The following is a 16,580-nucleotide window of genomic DNA, read 5'->3' on the forward strand; positions in this document are numbered from 1 at the left end:
TGTCAGTAAAATCAGGAAAATGTCAGGAAATTTTAGGATGAAAAATTTGTGGCAACCCTGAATTTGCGACTCTATTTTAGAAGAAGGTGCATTTTCATGATGACGTTCGACGCCGCTCATTTTTCAGCGAGCACTAGAATATAAGGTCTGTTCTTTATTCCTGTATTGTTTGAACTGTCTGCACGCCGGTCAGAAATAAAGAACAAACCTCTGTTTAAACTGCGACCTAACCTTTCTTAAGACTAACGACACGACATGTTACTGATGTTACATCGTGCATGTTAATTTTCATAATTTCTACGGTTAATCTGTGAAATAATTATCCTCCCCGGACATATATCCGGGATAGTTTGCATCGGTGCGATTTGGTGACGCCCAGCCATGTATTCAATATGCAAAAGTACCCATCCCGCAACTGGAGTCGAGCACGCAATCACATGCCACTTTTTCAACCGCAACGAGAAATGTCTCGTTGTTGCCGGCGCAAATGTTATACGAGTGTTTCGTTTGATTCCTGATGTCGACATGACAAGAAGAGAAAAATACACAGGTACTTTTTTATTTTAATTTCTTGAAACACTATTGACATTTTAATATATTAAATAAAAGAATAGATATACTGCAAGAGCTGGGCCGAGAAATAATGTCGAACGCTCGAACGCGGGACTCGAGGCCGAGTAGTAGTTCACGTTAGCAAGCCACCGGGTTGCCGCGAAGCCACACAGCCCCGACGGGAAGATCTTAGTTTTATTTCTTATAATACATTCTTTTCTTGCAGAAACACGCCCTCCTAAAATGAAGCTGGAGTGCTTGGCACAGTATACTTTACATGGAAACATCATGTCCATGCAGGCCGTTCATCTCATTGGATCTCAAAGGGATTCTTTGCTGCTTAGCTTTCGTGATGCAAAGCTATCTGTTGTCGAATATGATCAGGATGTCCATGATCTAAGAACTGTGTCGTTGCATTACTTTGAAGAAGAAGAAATAAAGGTTGCAATTTTTATAGAAAAGAGCTTTTTAGTTTTCTATTCTGAAAATCAAGCTTTGTTTTTAGAGCTGTTATTCATATTTAGAAGTTTTTTCTGTTCTGTAAAAAATAAAATATCATAATCTGTTTTATCTCAGTCACATTGAAATTAAATTTGTGTTTTGGATATTTTGTTTTAATCATAATGTTCTCCAATTAAAATTTTTAGTATTATTTAATTACAATTTTAAGAATTAAACCAAATTTTTTTGTTTGATAAGTAACTGCTCTAACATTAAACTATATGAGTTACCTCAAATTTTATTTTTAGTTTGTACTGCAAATATCTCAAACTTTCAACTTATATTTTATTTTCCTAGGATGGATGGACAAATCATCATCATATACCAATAGTAAGAGTAGATCCTGAGGGAAGGTGTGCAGTAATGCTGATATTCGGTAGAAAATTAGTTGTATTACCCTTTCGTAAGGATCCTAGTCTTGATGATGGTGACTTACTCGAAAGTGCAAAATTAACATCTACTAATAAGGCTCCGATATTATCATCATATATGATAGTATTGAAAACTCTGGAGGAGAAGATGGATAATGTGATAGATTTACAATTTCTACATGGTTATTACGAACCTACGTTATTAATTTTATACGAGCCAGTAAGAACATTTTCAGGGTAAGGATAAGTTTTATTATATTTACAAAATTAACAAGAGAGATTATATGTCCATCAATTTTTATGGACTATTTCGATTTATACAGACGTATTGCAGTAAGACAAGATACTTGTGCAATGGTTGCAATATCTTTAAATATTCAGCAAAGGGTTCATCCTATTATTTGGTCTGTCTCTAATTTACCATTTGACTGTTATCAAGCTGTACCTGTAAAAAAACCCTTAGGTGGTACCCTGATAATGGCAGTTAACTCACTTATTTATTTGAATCAAAGTATACCACCTTATGGAGTATCATTAAACTGTTTAGCAGACACAAGTACAAATTTTCCATTAAGTAAGTAAAATTTCTAATATTCCTGATATTATGTATGATTTATGATGTCCTTGTATTTATTATTAAATACATTTTTTTTACTTTTATTTCTACAGAGCCACAGGAAGGAGTAAAAATGAGTTTAGAAGGATCGCAGGTAGCATTTATATCTACAGATCGTTTAGTTATTTCTTTGAAAAGTGGCGAACTTTATGTTCTGTCCCTTTTTGCCGATAGTATGCGATCTGTACGTGGATTTCATTTTGACAAGGCTGCTGCTAGTGTATTAACATCATGTGTAAGCATTTGTATTTGATTTTTTAATCACTGTGCATGCATGCATACATGAGTGAAATATTTATTTTTTCGACGATATGTATTTATATTTTCGACATCATGTTATGTGCTTGTTACATTTTGTTGTTATGTTTTAGGTATGTATGTGTGAGGATAATTATCTTTTCCTTGGTTCTCGACTTGGTAATTCATTACTTTTACGATTCACGGAGAAGGAGCCAGAAACTTTGAAAAATTTGAATGACAATGAGATCATTATTGAAGAAAATGAGAGCGAAGAAACTCCAGCTAAGAAAACGAAACAAGATTTTCTTGGTGATTGGATGGCATCAGATGTATTAGATATCAAAGATCCAGAAGAACTGGAAGTGTATGGCAGTGAAACTCATACATCTATTCAAATTACTTCATATATTTTTGAGGTATTGGCAAGTTTTCCTATTCTATATTATCCTCTGTTTTATATTAATTTCAATAATTGTTTATTTATTCTGTGTGCTATTCTTTATAATTAATTTTTTACTCATAGGTATGTGACAGTTTATTAAATATTGGACCGTGTGGAAATATTTCTATGGGAGAACCAGCTTTCCTGTCAGAAGAATTTCTGCAAAATCAAGATCCCGATGTAGAACTTGTGACGACATCCGGATATGGTAAAAACGGTGCACTTTGTGTATTGCAACGTTCTATACGCCCTCAGGTAAATGATACGAGATTGATAATATTAGATGATAGTAATTCAACAGTTTGTATAAAGTTATACAGAGTTGGGAATCATAAGTATATGATGTGTGTGCGCGTGCGCGTACACAACCGTGTTTTCTAATAACTTATTTATATATTATGTTTTACACAATTCACATTTTAAATTTTAATGTACTGTTTGCCGATAAAATTAAAATATTATATATTTTTTTTTTAATATCTTGAATATTTTGTTTAAATAAAGCTAATAATGCTACTTTAATTAGGACAAAAACATTTATTGATTAATATAAAATTTATACTTGTGTACATTTTTAGAAAAATACAATTAATTTTAAATTGATCAGAGAAAGATTTTTTAATCAGAGAAAGTTTATAATTATCTATTATTGAAATTAAACTTGTGTGTGTGTGACCGCGCGCGAATTAAATAACACCATTTTAACAAAAGTATAATTATAGTCTGATAAATCTTTTTAATAAAAACAGGTTGTAACAACATTTCAATTGCCTGGCTGTGAAGATATGTGGACTGTTATTGGTATCTTAAACAACGATGAAATCAGAACGGAAGAGGGATCTCATGCTTTTTTGATATTAAGTCAAGAAGATTCAACTATGGTATAATACTTTCAATATAATAAATATCGCTTTACATATCTTTTCTATGGATGATAATTAAGCCCTAATTTATGATACAATTTATTTATAGGTTCTGCAAACTGGTCAAGAGATTAATGAGGTAGATCAGAGTGGATTCAGTACCCAGGGGAGTACAATATTTGCCGGTAATCTTGGTGCTAATCGATATATTGTACAAGTTACTCAAATGGGAGTCCGTCTTTTGCAAGGCATCGAACAAGTATGTATATAATGTTAATTCTTTTTATTATTATTATTATTATTATTATCTTATTCCGATTTCAAAGAGTTATAGTACCATTGCTTTTTATATTATCTAGTCTTCCTAGGAAATGTGAAAAATAGACTAACAATAGAGTTTCTCTAGTAAAGATCACATAACGCATAATGCATAAACAAATCAACAAATCAGAATCCTTCCTTTTCTCCCACTTCACAGAAGAGAAGCATTTTTATTGATTGATTTTCTTATGCACTATGCATTATGTGTTATGCAAAAGTCTGTTCTATGACCATTAGAGTTGGAAACATTAGGTATCGATTTTTTACTAGTTATACTATTTTTTACTAGTATACACTAATCAATATACATTTTCATACGGTCGATGATAACTAAAAATCAAATTAGACAAATACAAAATCATGTTTGAAGATAGGTAACTTAGCATTTTATGAATTAGTAACCAGAAATTCTCATTCCTTAATCAATAATAAATTGTAATCTCTTAACATACAGAAAACATCAACCTCTTAAAATGAGATATCTATGAGTCTCCTTTTGAGGAAATGTATTCATTAATTTAATTATTTAATATATGATATTGCATTTGTATTTTTATAATACTTATATTTGTATTTTGATTTTATTAATTACAGATTCAACATATGCCCATAGATCTTGGCTGTCCAATTGTACATGCAAGCTGTGCTGATCCATATGTAGCATTGTTGTCGGAAGATGGTCAAGTGATGTTATTGACACTTAGAGAAGTAAGAGGTACAGCAAGATTGCATGCTCAAGCTGCCAATCTACTGTTTGTAAGTTTATTCACATTTTATAATTAATATTACATAAATGTTTCATACACATACATAAAATATTCTTAACATGTATACAATATGTATGTGTTTAGCGCCCTCAAATAGAGGCATTATGCGCTTATAGAGATGTAAGCGGGATTTTTACAACGCAATTACTTGAAAACGCGGATGAAGAACATACTGAAGAAGAATACAATGTAGAGGAACCGTCTACACTTAGCAATATCGACAATGAAGACGATCTGTTGTACGGCGATGCTCCAGCATTCCAAATGCCTGCACCATCACATTTAAAAGCATCGGATGGCACTATTAAGAAATCACCTTGGTAAAATTTTTATTTAGCTATTCATTATACAATATTTTTCTAAAGTGTTTGGTCAGATTTTATATTTTATTAACTACTTTTTTTTTATTAAATTAGAATATTGAAAAAATAAAATATATATGACTAAATATTTCTTAAGCACATTCTACATCTCTGGTATTAAAAAAATCATGTATTAATACATTTTTATATGGATTTTTATAGGTGGCAAAGGCATTTGCAAGAAATTAAATCTACATACTGGTTACTTGTATACAGAGACAGCGGAACACTGGAAATTTATTCCTTACCTGATTTACGATTATCTTACCTTATTCGTAACTTTGGCTATGGCCAGTACGTGTTACACGACAGTATGGAATCTACAACTTTGCAGTCAGCACCGATCAATGAGATCCCTCATCCTGATATGCAGGTAATTTATCTATAAATGTATCTTTGTAAAAATTCTAAAAATCTTGTGCTTTTCATAATATCTATTTTTGTAGGTTCGTGAAATTCTAATGGTTGCTCTTGGACATCATGGAAATCGGCCGATGCTCTTGGTACGTCTCGATTCGGAATTGCAAATTTATCAAGCTTACAAGTATCCAAAAGGATATCTAAAATTGAGGTTTAAGAAATTGGACCATGGAATAATCCCGGGACGTTTAAGGTTTGAGTAATTCTAATATACATATATATTCATATTCTATATTTTTTAATATATAAAATAACATAATTTATATATATTATATATAGAGCATATATACATATGTATAATTACTATATATAATAATATACATTTGATAATATATTGAAATAAATGTTATTTGCATCAAAATGGAGCATGCTTTTAATTGAATTTCCTTGGCAGTCCAAGACCCAAAGAAGAAGATATTCCAAGGACCAGAAACGTCACTCGCATCTGTGTCATGCGTTACTTTAGTAACATTGCTGGATATAATGGAGTATTTATCTGCAGCGATTATCCACATTGGATATTTTTAACCGGACGCGGTGAATTACGTACACATCCAATGGGCATTGACGGTCCCGTTACATCTTTTGCGCCTTTTAATAATATTAATTGTCCTCAAGGTTTTCTGTACTTTAATAGAAAGGTATGTTATTTTCATAGTATATTTTATAATAAGATAATAAGATAAAACAAAAGATGACACATAGATGTTATTTTCTAGGAAGAACTAAGGATATGTGTTTTACCGACTCATTTGTCGTACGATGCTCCATGGCCAGTTAGGAAAGTCCCTTTGCGATGCACTCCTCATTTTGTTACATATCATCTTGAAAGCAAGACATACTGTGTTATAACAAGCACAGCTGAACCTTTGAAAAGTTACTACAGATTTAATGGCGAAGACAAAGTATTAACACAAAAATATGTTATATTTTTCGATATTTTTCAGAATATTTATCAATATTTATTTATCAAATATCAAAGGTGATTAAAAATTAATATTCATAAATGCGTTTTTTTTTATTAATTAGGAATTTACAGAAGAAGAGCGTCTAGAAAGATTTCTTTATCCGTCTCAAGAACAATTTTCCATTGTACTATTTTCTCCAGTTTCATGGGAAACTATTCCCAACACAAAAATCGAGTTGGATCAATGGGAACATGTCACTTGCTTAAAGAATGTATCTTTGGCTTATGAAGGAACGAGATCTGGTTTGAAAGGTTACATAGTATTAGGAACAAATTATAATTACGGCGAGGATATTACAAGCAGAGGACGAGTAAGTTCTATATTTTATCAAAAATATCTTTAAGCTTTATCAATTTTAATATAATCTTATTTTTTAAATTTTCAGATACTCATATTCGATATAATTGAAGTAGTGCCTGAGCCTGGCCAGCCATTAACCAAAAATAGATTTAAACAGATTTATGCAAAGGAACAAAAGGGACCTATAACTGCTATAACACAAGTATCAGGATTTTTGGTGTCAGCTGTTGGTCAAAAAGTATTATATCCCTGTTTTAGATTTATTTCTATAAGAATTATATCTTTTATAAATATTATTAAAAATTGTTTTATTGCAGATTTATATTTGGCAATTGAAAGATAATGATCTAGTTGGAGTCGCTTTTATCGATACTCAGATCTACATTCATCAAATGCTTAGTATAAAAAGTTTAATTTTAATAGCTGATGTTTATAAATCTATTAGTTTACTAAGATTTCAAGAAGAATATAGGACACTTTCTCTTGTTAGCAGAGTGAGTATAATTTACTAATTTTAAATATACATGAATTACATATTTATGAAAGTTTGCATTTAAAATACATAATTTATTCTATTACAGGATTTTAGACCGGCGGAAGTGTACACAATAGAGTATTTAATTGATAATTCAAATTTAGGTTTTATTGTAGCTGATGGAGAGAGTAATTTAGCTTTATTTATGTATCAACCGGAGTCCAGAGAAAGTTTAGGAGGTCAAAAGTTAATTAGAAAGGCGGATTTTCATCTTGGACAAAAAGTAAATACTTTCTTTCGTATTAAATGTCGGATCACTGATCCAGCAAATGATAAGAAACAGTTTTCTGGTGCTGATAAAAGACACGTTACTATGTATGGTAAGTCCAAATATGTATTTTAAAAATAGTGTATCTTTTTAATGGGATATTTTAAATATTTAAATATTCTTTACACATATATATATATTAGGACCTTGAATAAGTTCTCGCTGTTTTCCAACATATGGTGTTAACAGAACTTGCACTGCGTGCATGTAGTTGAAGACATATCGATAAGAAACTACGATAAGCAAGCTTGAAATTCAGTGTATGTCATCTCGCCGAAGTGTAAACAACTTTTTGTTTCATAGTGTTAAACATGTCGAGTTTTGTGCCAACAAAAGAGTATTTGCGGGGAATTTTATTGCACTACTTTATTCAAAGAAAATTTGCAGCTGAAGCACACAGAATTCTTGTTGAGACTTACGGTATAAACCATGCTCTATCGGAAACATGCAGAGATTGGTTTAGACGCTTCAAAAATAATGATTTTGATGTTGAAGATAAAGCAGAATTGGAGGCATTACTGCATGAAGATTCATGTCAGACGCTAGCTGAACTTGTAAAATCATTAGGAGTTGATTACACAACAGTTTTTAAACGTTTAAAATTATTTTTTTAAATAAAGCATTACTTTTCACGACAAAAACAGCGAGAATTTATTCAAGGTCCTAATATATATATATATATATATGTGCGAATTTATCCTTTTTTAACATTTTAGCATCCTTGGATGGTAGCCTTGGTTATATTCTACCGGTTCCAGAAAAAACATATAGGAGATTGCTTATGTTGCAAAATGTACTAGTTACGCACATCTGTCATATTGCGGGCCTGAATCCGAAAGCTTATCGGCAAGTTTTAATTACAATTATATACAGATATATTTGCTAATTACTTCACTTGCTAATTTAATTAGTAATTGAGAATTTTTTTTTCTTGTATTTAGCACATACAAAAGTTATATACGAAATCAAGGAAACCCGGCAAGAGGCATTATTGATGGTGATTTAGTTTGGCGTTATCTATTCTTACCGAACAATGAAAAAGCAGATTTAGCAAAGAAAATTGGAACGCGAGTTCAAGAGATTATCGAAGATATTATCGAGATCGATCGACAAACGGCTCATTTTTAATTGCAATTGTATTATATTTATGTAGCCAATCTATTTTTTTATATTTTGTATTACTTTTACATTAAATAATGTAAGATATCCTTTGACTATAGCCGTATTTCAATATACATATTGCAATACGGCCCCTATAGAATATGTATGTACATCCTGAAATTATATTCACAGCATATCCTGCAATTGTTTAATTCATGTATCATATTATATTATTAATTGCATCTAAATTATTGCAATTTAATATCAAATAACAATAATTTTTATTATTAAATAATACAGATATAATTTATCAAATTTTATTATATTTTATAAAAATTGGTAATATATTTATAATAAAATTTTTTGCCATATATATATATTATATATATATATATATATATATATAAGCTCTAAAATTTATGCAAAATTAAATAAATAATAGAAATTATTTGCATTACTGTAAAAATATATCTTCCTAAATGAGACGACGATCTACGTTGCCCTCATTATCGCCTGGAAAGAGTATCACTGAAAGACGGTTAACTTTACGAAGAGAAAGTCCAAAATGTACGTACTAGTTAAAGATTTTGTAATTAATGTACAAATGTAAAATAAAATTGCTCAATTTTTTTAAACAAATATATGATTTATGTAAAGATAATTATGTGAGAAAGTTTTATTATAGACTAAGATTTCACAGATTACGGTTTCATATTACTTATTGATCAAACAATTCTTGAAACCTAATCATATAGAGTTCCTTGAAAATTATTCTTTATTCTTTATTTCCTTCAAAAAATTAAAAAATTTGATTTTCTAAGACAACAGTAAGTATATTTCAATGTTAATGTCTGTACTAATTTAATCATATTTAACAATTTTTGTATTATGTACTTAGTGGCTGTTGAACCATCATTGTTAGAAAGAAGACTTTACGAAGCATTTGATGTGTTTGATAATGCTAGAAGTGGAGAGGTAGATGTTAGAGATTTGGGAACTATAATTAGAGCTTTAGGTAATGTTCACAATACAAATTTCTAATAATTGTATATATATTTTTTATAAAATAGATACAATTAAAATTTTATTATATTATTTAACAGGATGTGTTATCACAGAAGCTGAGTTACAAGAAATACAAGTAGAAGTTGAAGATGTTGAAAATAATTGCGTACCAGTAAATAGATTTGTAGAATACATGAGCAAGGCAATCAATGAACGCAAGTGTGTTTAAATAAAATCTTTTCCATTATAAAAAAAAGTAGCAAATGCATGATCAGAAAGGGATAATATAATAATTTATACTTACTCGGTACCTAGATTCAAACCAGCAGAACCAGAAGAATTATTGAAAGCGTTTCAATTATTAGATCCTGAAAATCGCGGATATATCATGAAAGAGGATTTAGAAAAATCAATTATGGAAATTGGGGAGCCATTTACAAAAGAAGAAGTGGCCGATATGATGGCTGTAGCCTGCGACACGGAAACTGGAAAAATTAATTATGAACATTACATCAATTTGCTGATAGTGTGTAAAAATATAGATTTATTCTAATATTGCTAAAATTTCTTTCGACAAAAGTTTACATTTTATTTGAAAGATTTGTCGTGTTATTAAATTTATCATTTGAGATCTTCATCCAAGATATAAAAATTATAGGTAAAAATTCCTGAAAACATTAATGTATATAATATTGTGGATGAAATGGAAGCTGCAAAATTGGCAGAGCTGCCTGTAAAGCATAAATGGGAAAGAATTTTATTTCAGCGAGATAGTACCTAACATAGAAATATATATATATTATTTCAGTAAAAATAATTTTCATGAAAGGGAGATATATGATATCAATATAAAAAAAAAAGTTAAAATCTGTGATTAGAAAAGTTATTCTATATTTTGTAATATATATATAATATATATCCAAAAAATACATATATCCATTTTTTTAATCTAACATTAATATAAAACATTAATATAAATAATATATGAAATATCGATGGTAACACACATTGGAAGTATCAAGAATATTAAAATCCAGAATAAAATAATTTATAACTTTGAAAATATTGGAGGGTCACCTTTAACAGCCTGTGCCATAGCTGCATTCAAAAAATCTTCACTTTGAAGCATTGCCCTATTATGCATTGCCTGTGGAAACAAATACCAAAAATATACTATTGAAACAACTTTTCAAGTATAAGGAATTATTTCATGTGTTATTTATTTATAGTAAACAATAACTAAATTTTTATTGCATTTTAGGTGGAATAATCAGGAAAAAAGTACTCACAATATGATCTAATCCCTCTTGGACAGAATGATCTCTGGAATATACCAAGCTCATTTTTGAACCTTGCACTGCAACTGGACTCTTGCTTGCAATATCTTCAGCAACTTCTATTGATTTATTCAATAAGCTAAATAAAGAATACAAATGTCATTTTTAAAATTCACATCGTTCTATTTGAACAATCATTACAAACTTATTATTTCTTGTTTCAGTGTATTTGTTTTCTTACCTCTCCTCGTCATCTAACATGCGGCTTATGAACCCACTTTCTAGTGCTTCAGCAGCTGGATACTTTCGCGCTGTATAGACGAGCTCTCTTACCAAGCTGTCAGATCCTACAATTTTTGGAAATCTCTGAAGCGTACCTACATCGGCTGCCATGCCTATATCAACTTCCTTTATTTGAAAATATGCATTAGAAGAAGCATAACGTATATCAGCTGCGGATATCATGTCCATGCCTGCACCAATGCATGCTCCGTGCACAACAGCTATCACAGGTTTTGAGCACTGTTAAAATTATTCTGTGTCGTTAATTTGATCATACAAGTTAAAGAGACATAACGAAATATTTTCTTGGTGAAAACTAGAATGTATAGAAAATGCACAAATCATACTTAATATACCTTTATAAATTACATTAATTATCTGTGTGAATAACAAATTACCTTTTCTATAGCAGTAAATGACTCTTGATAATCCTTAATTTTAGACTCCAATAATTTAGATCTGCGTGCAATATCCTCGTGTTCTATTAAACTTTGACCCATTTCCATCACTCCTTGCAAATCAATTCCTGCAACATCAGATTGTGAGATTATAAAATAAATTTTTTTTAGTATTTTTATTAAATGAATAGGTATGTATATAATACTTGTTATATTTATTTTACTAATTTACCTGCACAAAATGTCTTGCCAGCAGCTGACAGGATAATTACTCTACAATCTGGATTCATTGACAATCCCTCAAAACATTCTTTAAATTCTCTAAATGAAAATAATTTGTAAAAATGTAAGAGTTTTTTTACAGTTCAATAATGAAATGACAAGACTGATAAGAGATCACCTACTTCCACATAGTTGAGTTCATTGCATTTAGTTTCTCTGGCCTATTCAGCTTGACCATGTAAACAAATGGTTTTGGGATAGTTATCACTAACGTTTTATATGTCGGTGACATCTCCATAGAATATCTCATTGCAGAAGCAGCTTGTAAATCTATAAGTATCAGTATATATACAATAAATACAATTATCGCATAATAGCTAGATTTCTATAACTAAAATTTAAAAATTATTTAATATAAAAAATATAATAACTCAAAGAAGAAACATTTGATTACATAATTAATTAAAAATCTACATATTATTGAGAATTTTTTAAATAATATACTAGATTTAAAAAAAAAAACTTAAACAGAAATACAATTTATGACATTAAAATCACTCTAAAATTATCACTAAATATAACTTTTCAGTTATTTATGATTTTAATATTGATATATTGTGACTTCTGATTAGGCAAGGATAGTAATTAAGTATCTATGTAACTTACATTTTCCAAATGATCCCAAACTATTCTTGACGATATTTATTGCCATGTCCTAAGTGTTCAACAAACAGACATGAAGTACAATAAAGTATAAAGCTAAAATAAAAAGTACAAAGTACAAAGTGCAAGTATATTTATATACAAATATGCAGTGATACTGGTACACGTTAATCAATTACATATTTCGATAAAAAGTGAGAATCATTACGTGGGCGTCGTCATACTGAAAATTAAACACTAGTACAATGCAAGGCTACGTTCGAAAATACTACCCGAGTGCCTCCGAGTATCATTTTATCTTTGTTGTTCATCCGAATATCAAACAAAGACAAAATGATACTCGGGGATGCTCAAGTAGTGTTTTCGAACGCAGCCTAGGAACTTAATATCCAGTTTTTCATTATCTGGTTAACTTGTGGTTAAACTTAACCTGATGTTTTACCCAATAACTTTAAAATTCATTTTTGACATTATTATAAGTAAAACCTATTAGATGAAATATCAGCTTAAGCCTAACTATATAAGTTAACCGGATAATAAAAAACTGGACCTAAAAGTCTTTTTGTATATCAAACTTTGTAAAATAGTCCACGTTTTCATGGTTCTCTTCTATACTATTAAGTCGGAATCATGGCCTCTGCCTCTACACGCTGGACTGGACGTGGAAACATTTTTACCGCGTGCGGCAAAATGTGACGCGGTAGCCAATAAGCTTACAGCTGCTAAAAATGTTCATTAGTTACCTCGTCGCATTTTGCCATGCGGGGTCTACAATAAAAGTCGCAACTTTTATAGGGTCTTAATAAGTCATAAACAATTGATCAATCATAATCAATTAATCTTCTTACATTCAATTGTAATTGATTAATTTTCTACGACTTCTATTGTAGACCCCGTGCAAGCATTTCCGCGTTCAGTTTGCAGAAGCCATCAGACTACACTGTATATACACATTAAAGATTGAACAATTGAAATTTGACCAATTAAAATAAAAAATAAAAAATTCTTTTGTCCTTATTGATCAAATGTCAATCTTTATAAACCTTTTGCTACATTCTTCGTAGCTCGAGCATGACCAGTCAGAAGAAAGAATTTTTCAAATGACCAATCAAAAAATGTTTTAAAGTATTTGCAGCATCGTATTGAACGTACTCTTAAGCCTATTTTACAAAGGGCTTTATGCTTCAATGCGTGGTTTGATTCCGGCTTTACGTGGGTTTAGAATTTTAGATCATAATTAAGTGTACGGACTCTGTAGATGTGTTACTCAAGATGTCATGAACCAATCAGAGAGCCTTATTATTAGCGTCTGACTATTTAAATTTACAAACAGACTATGCCTAACGACTTAAGTGTGAATTAAGAAACTGATAATATATAGACATATTAAACTTGTATATGCATTTAAAACTCAATATATATAAAACTTAATTTTTTTAATTATGATTTTTATATGTTATCGTCCAAGTTTGATACATAATAAATAGAGATAACTGAAGAAAAAAAAAAGGTAATTTTGCGACAGTACATAAGATATTATAATAAGTATACATGGACTATTTATATAATAAAAAATTGTGAATACATAACAATGTATTAACAAAATTTTTGTATACGTTAATAATCGCAAATTTATATCAATTGTCGGTAATGTAAGATTCTTCAATTACCTTCAAATCCTCGGGAACTCTTTTTATAAAATTTGGCCAGGGATGATGTACGTAAATATCTATTGGAGATAAATAAAAGTGAAAAAGTAAGCGCATAAAGCTTTTCCTAAGATTTCGTTAACACATGAATATTAATATGTATAATTATAATGATATGCAATCTTCATGAAAACTAATCTTTAAATTTGATGAAATTAGTGTTGCCATGTAGTACAAAATTTGGTTCACAAAATTACATGGGGTGCGTTCCACTTAAAGTTTGCAGTGCTCGCATACATTATTATTTCATCTTTGTTTAACATTTGATGTCAACAATGATTTTGGCCCCTCTGAATCTTACAAAATTAGTGAAAAAAGTTGTTCCTTGGAATCTAAAAATAAAATAGTAAAAATAGTTTTATATCTCCTAAAACGTGGAGAAAGTAGATCTTTTTTATATTATTATATCATATCTCTTTTGTGTAAGCCAAATTTGTGTATATCATAGAATTTATCATGAATCAAACGTATTACAAAAGTTAATGCATAAACAATATCGAATATTTGGTCCTGAATAGTTTCGGGTTTCAAATCAAGAATTTTATCCTGAAATTCGGGTATCCGGATATTCGAGACACGTCCGACTCAATCCGATCATTTTACCCGATCCGATTCGTATTTTTAGGTACTTGTATACTTTTGGTATATATATGTCTATACTTTGGGTACGTTCTGAGTTATTCATGAAACACATAATATAATATATGATTTATCTCTATATTGTTTACTAAATAATAAAGAAGGATAAAATATGATTATCATGCGCTTTATCTGTAAAATAAATTTAAAACACATCTTTTGTGATTGTATCTCATATATGATTTTATATACATTTTTTCTTTAACTTTATATATATATATATAATATATCTGTCAGCTAAAGTTCTTTTATATATATATATATATAATTTTATTTTATAAAAATATTTTATACATAAATATAAAAATGTACGTTTAAAATTTTAATATAATTTAAAAAATATTTTTTTATGGTCACAAGATAAATAAAAATTAATTCAATGATTGTTCATAATCTGGAATGAGCTCTCTATGACAGATGGAATATCAACCATCCTTCTGTATTTCTATTTCTACACGTTCTTTTCGTTCGCATTTTTACTCTAAAGAATACTTAAAATTGAGCCGAAACATGTAAAAATATATTAACTCGAAATATTATATTTAGTTAACAAGTTTTTTAAAAATATTATCTTTTTTTATTTTTGCTCATCATTTTCACGTGCGACTTCTAGAAACTCTTTTTTATTTAATTTTTGTCAATAATTGTTGTAATTTTTATTGGGAACTGATAATATTACTGCAACATGCAATGTTGCAGCAATGTTGCTCTAACTTTTATACTGTAGGGTGAATTGTGATTATCGTAATATCTTCGATATTATAATCTTTTTATTATATATTTATGCATGATATTTCATAACTTCGAAATATTAGAACAATGATAGCGCAATTTTAATTTCAAAAATTTTAAAAAGTCTGATTTCTTTATTTCTTGGAGATTTAAGAGATATTCAATTTTATAAAGGACTACTATACATTTTGTTTTTAGTTTATTTGATACAAAAACCTAAAATTCTAAATATTTTTAAGTTCGAAACTTAGATTTGAAGAGAGAGAGAGAGAGAGAGAGAGAGAGAGAGAGAGAGAGAATCTATTTTACTTCAATTATTATATTTTCTATCATTTTGTGTTGCATTCATGATGTAATAATTATCGTTTTAATTTTAAACCACATAATTTTGTAATAATTATCTTTTAATAGCTTTGCAAATATGTAGTTTAACACGTATATTTTTAGAATTTAGAGACGATTGTATCTCGGAATTATATACATTATGCATCTAGTGGAGATTGAAATGTCATCGCTCTTCAAACGAAGTGATGAAAAGTTGGAAGAAGAAAATATACGGGTGGAATGAAAAAAGGACAAATACCAGCGGAATGTCCAGTTTTTACGTGGCAGTTACTTATCGTAAACGAGCTAAGATTCTCATATAGAATAGCGGAGAGATTTTTCGATCCTCAGTCGCGATTGCTTCCAAAGATAAAATGCAATGCTCATCATTCTCGAACAAATGTAATTGCGATGCGGCAGCTATAAACTCTTCATAATTTTATCGGCTATTTATTCGTAATTCGTTACATTTGTTTTTATATTAATTATGAAATTGTTTATTCACGCCTGTCAGTTTCTTTGATAATTTGTAAAATTATTTTACTGTATTTTCATCGTAAGCATAGTTTGCTTTAAAATTCTTAAAAATAATAAAAAATAATAGAACTTTTGTCTTTTATATTAAATTTATCAATTCCTATAAAGGCTGAAATCTTGCAAACATTTATAGCGCAATTTAATTTAATTTATTATGCATTACCT

The 16,580-nt window shown here is 29.5% G+C and overlaps 3 protein-coding genes across 3 annotated transcripts; 2 read left to right on the forward strand and 1 right to left on the reverse strand.

Annotated features, from left to right (window-relative positions):
* The first annotated feature begins 234 nt into the window (after window positions 1-234).
* Window positions 235-8,743, forward strand: CPSF1 (cleavage and polyadenylation specificity factor subunit 1). The gene is made up of 21 exons (XM_018539634.1): window positions 235-550; window positions 779-993; window positions 1,351-1,661; window positions 1,748-1,998; window positions 2,094-2,275; window positions 2,412-2,696; window positions 2,804-2,977; window positions 3,472-3,603; window positions 3,695-3,844; window positions 4,501-4,662; window positions 4,758-4,993; window positions 5,198-5,408; window positions 5,482-5,648; window positions 5,850-6,096; window positions 6,175-6,360; window positions 6,485-6,733; window positions 6,809-6,961; window positions 7,041-7,217; window positions 7,305-7,578; window positions 8,243-8,372; window positions 8,468-8,743. The coding sequence occupies exons 1-21, from the start codon at window positions 382-384 to the stop codon at window positions 8,652-8,654; spliced, it is 4,248 nt and encodes a 1,415-aa protein (XP_018395136.1). The 5' UTR covers window positions 235-381; the 3' UTR covers window positions 8,655-8,743.
* Window positions 8,744-9,106: 363 nt separating this feature from the next.
* On the forward strand, window positions 9,107-10,413 carry LOC108773746 (EF-hand calcium-binding domain-containing protein 2). The gene is made up of 5 exons (XM_018539662.1): window positions 9,107-9,194; window positions 9,526-9,642; window positions 9,731-9,851; window positions 9,948-10,158; window positions 10,291-10,413. The coding sequence occupies exons 1-5, from the start codon at window positions 9,107-9,109 to the stop codon at window positions 10,411-10,413; spliced, it is 660 nt and encodes a 219-aa protein (XP_018395164.1).
* A 221-nt stretch (window positions 10,414-10,634) lies between these two features.
* LOC108773745 (delta(3,5)-Delta(2,4)-dienoyl-CoA isomerase, mitochondrial) lies at window positions 10,635-13,122 on the reverse strand. Its single transcript, XM_018539661.1, has 8 exons — window positions 13,050-13,122; window positions 12,478-12,526; window positions 11,994-12,141; window positions 11,822-11,910; window positions 11,590-11,717; window positions 11,151-11,431; window positions 10,922-11,048; window positions 10,635-10,779 (listed from the first exon to the last, which is right to left on the reverse strand). The coding sequence occupies exons 2-8, from the start codon at window positions 12,521-12,523 to the stop codon at window positions 10,681-10,683; spliced, it is 918 nt and encodes a 305-aa protein (XP_018395163.1). The 5' UTR covers window positions 12,524-12,526; window positions 13,050-13,122; the 3' UTR covers window positions 10,635-10,680.
* Between the last annotated feature and the right edge of the window lie 3,458 nt (window positions 13,123-16,580).

This window comes from Cyphomyrmex costatus, unplaced genomic scaffold (genome assembly GCF_001594065.2).
Source record: "Cyphomyrmex costatus isolate MS0001 unplaced genomic scaffold, Ccosl1.0 scaffold219, whole genome shotgun sequence".
NCBI lineage: Eukaryota > Metazoa > Arthropoda > Insecta > Hymenoptera > Formicidae > Cyphomyrmex > Cyphomyrmex costatus.